This window comes from Pediculus humanus, genomic scaffold (genome assembly GCF_000006295.1).
Source record: "Pediculus humanus corporis 1103172107368 genomic scaffold, whole genome shotgun sequence".
NCBI lineage: Eukaryota > Metazoa > Arthropoda > Insecta > Psocodea > Pediculidae > Pediculus > Pediculus humanus.
In genome coordinates, this window is record NW_002986996.1 from 402,678 (window position 1) to 404,236 (window position 1,559).

General features: G+C 30.1%; 1 protein-coding gene across 1 annotated transcript; it reads right to left on the reverse strand.

Moving 5' to 3' along the window:
• Phum_PHUM007950 (Lipase 1 precursor, putative) lies at nt 1–1,559 on the reverse strand (the record flags this gene model as incomplete). Its single annotated transcript, XM_002422667.1, has 7 exons — nt 1–177; nt 259–401; nt 463–547; nt 618–776; nt 845–1,104; nt 1,259–1,309; nt 1,379–1,559. 7 exons carry the CDS (start codon nt 1,557–1,559, stop codon nt 1–3), a joined length of 1,056 nt encoding a protein of 351 aa, XP_002422712.1.

Below are 1,559 nucleotides of genomic sequence, written 5' to 3' on the forward strand. Positions count from 1 at the left end.
TCACTGTATGAAATATTTCTCTTCGTTGTTGTATAAGTTAAGTAAATGAATTATGTGTGGGAAAAAAAGATCGTTTGCATTATTGGCAAATATGTAATCTATGTGATTAAATTTATTATAAGGTATTTTATAATATCCGATAAAATTCGGTAATTCTCGTGCAAATTTAAACAAATCCTAGAAGAAAAAAAAAAAAAAAACGTTAAATAAATAAATAAATTTTCGAATGAATGAATGAATTATTATTATCATTATTACCCTTTCGCTAACGAAAAAATCATTGGGTCCGTAATATAAAAACACCGGCGTTGTTATTTTCGTCAAATTGTAAGGTTCCGGCATTGTTTTACCATAATATTTAATATTTAATTGTCTTCCATAATCGAACGGACGAAACACATCTATAAATAAATTCGCGTGTGAGAGAGAGAGAGAGTAATAAAAGGTAATAAGTAAAATTACCAGATTCGGATATTTGAAGAAGGTGTATTAATTCTTTACCACCTACACCCAACGTGAAATGTGAGAGCATCATAGGCATCAAAGACTGTAAAAAAAATTTAATAAAATTATTTATTTATTTATTAATGTAGTGATGATGATAATAATAATATTACCTTGTTAAACATTTGAAAATCTTCACCGTTGATGAAAAACGACATCGATAAGCAAAGATTTTGTAATATCGGACTCGTTTTACATAGAGAATTTATCATTAATCTCGTTGTTTTTGTCGTCGAAAGCACATTACGAACTTTTCCTTTTCGAAATATTTCCTGGAGTCGTCGTATAATTTTAATAATAATAATAATATTATTAAAACAAAAGAAAAGCAAATTATTACCTGTAGAGTGGAGACTCTCATGATAGCATTAGGACGATTTCCGGCAAATTCGTAAATGATGCATTTTGCTTCTTTCGAATAAATAACCGGTGCGATGCCGACAAATAAATTTATTTTAGAATTATATTCCGGTTGTGACGACAGCAAAATAACCGCCATTGCCACACCACGAGAATGACCCACGTATGTGAGATGAGATTTTTTCGTTACTTGTAATACGTAATCTATAATTGCCGGTAAATCAATGTTACCCAATTCGTCTAAACTAAAATACAAAATTTTTTTTTTGTTTTATTAATTAAAAAAATTTTTCGCGTGGAATTTATTTTTTATTTTGCCCCCCCCCCCCATACCTGTAATCCCAAAATTTATAATCGTTCATCGAATAATAAATATGTCTCGAATAAGGAGTACCTCTTGTGTTACTCATCCAAACATCATATCCTTGTTTCGACAATTGAAAAACTAAAAAAAAAATTATTAAAGTCATACGTCGCTTAGTATTATTATTATTATTATTAAAATTAATCTCACCAAGGTCTTGAGTACCACGAAGAACCCATTGATCAGATGATAAAACAATACCGTGTTGTAACAATACCACAGGTCTGTTTGCGTTCAAATTTGTACCGTTATGTGGTATCCTGTGGAGTGTTAATATGTATCCATCTTTTGTTTGAATCTCATGCATTTCTCCAGGGTAGCCATATTTCAT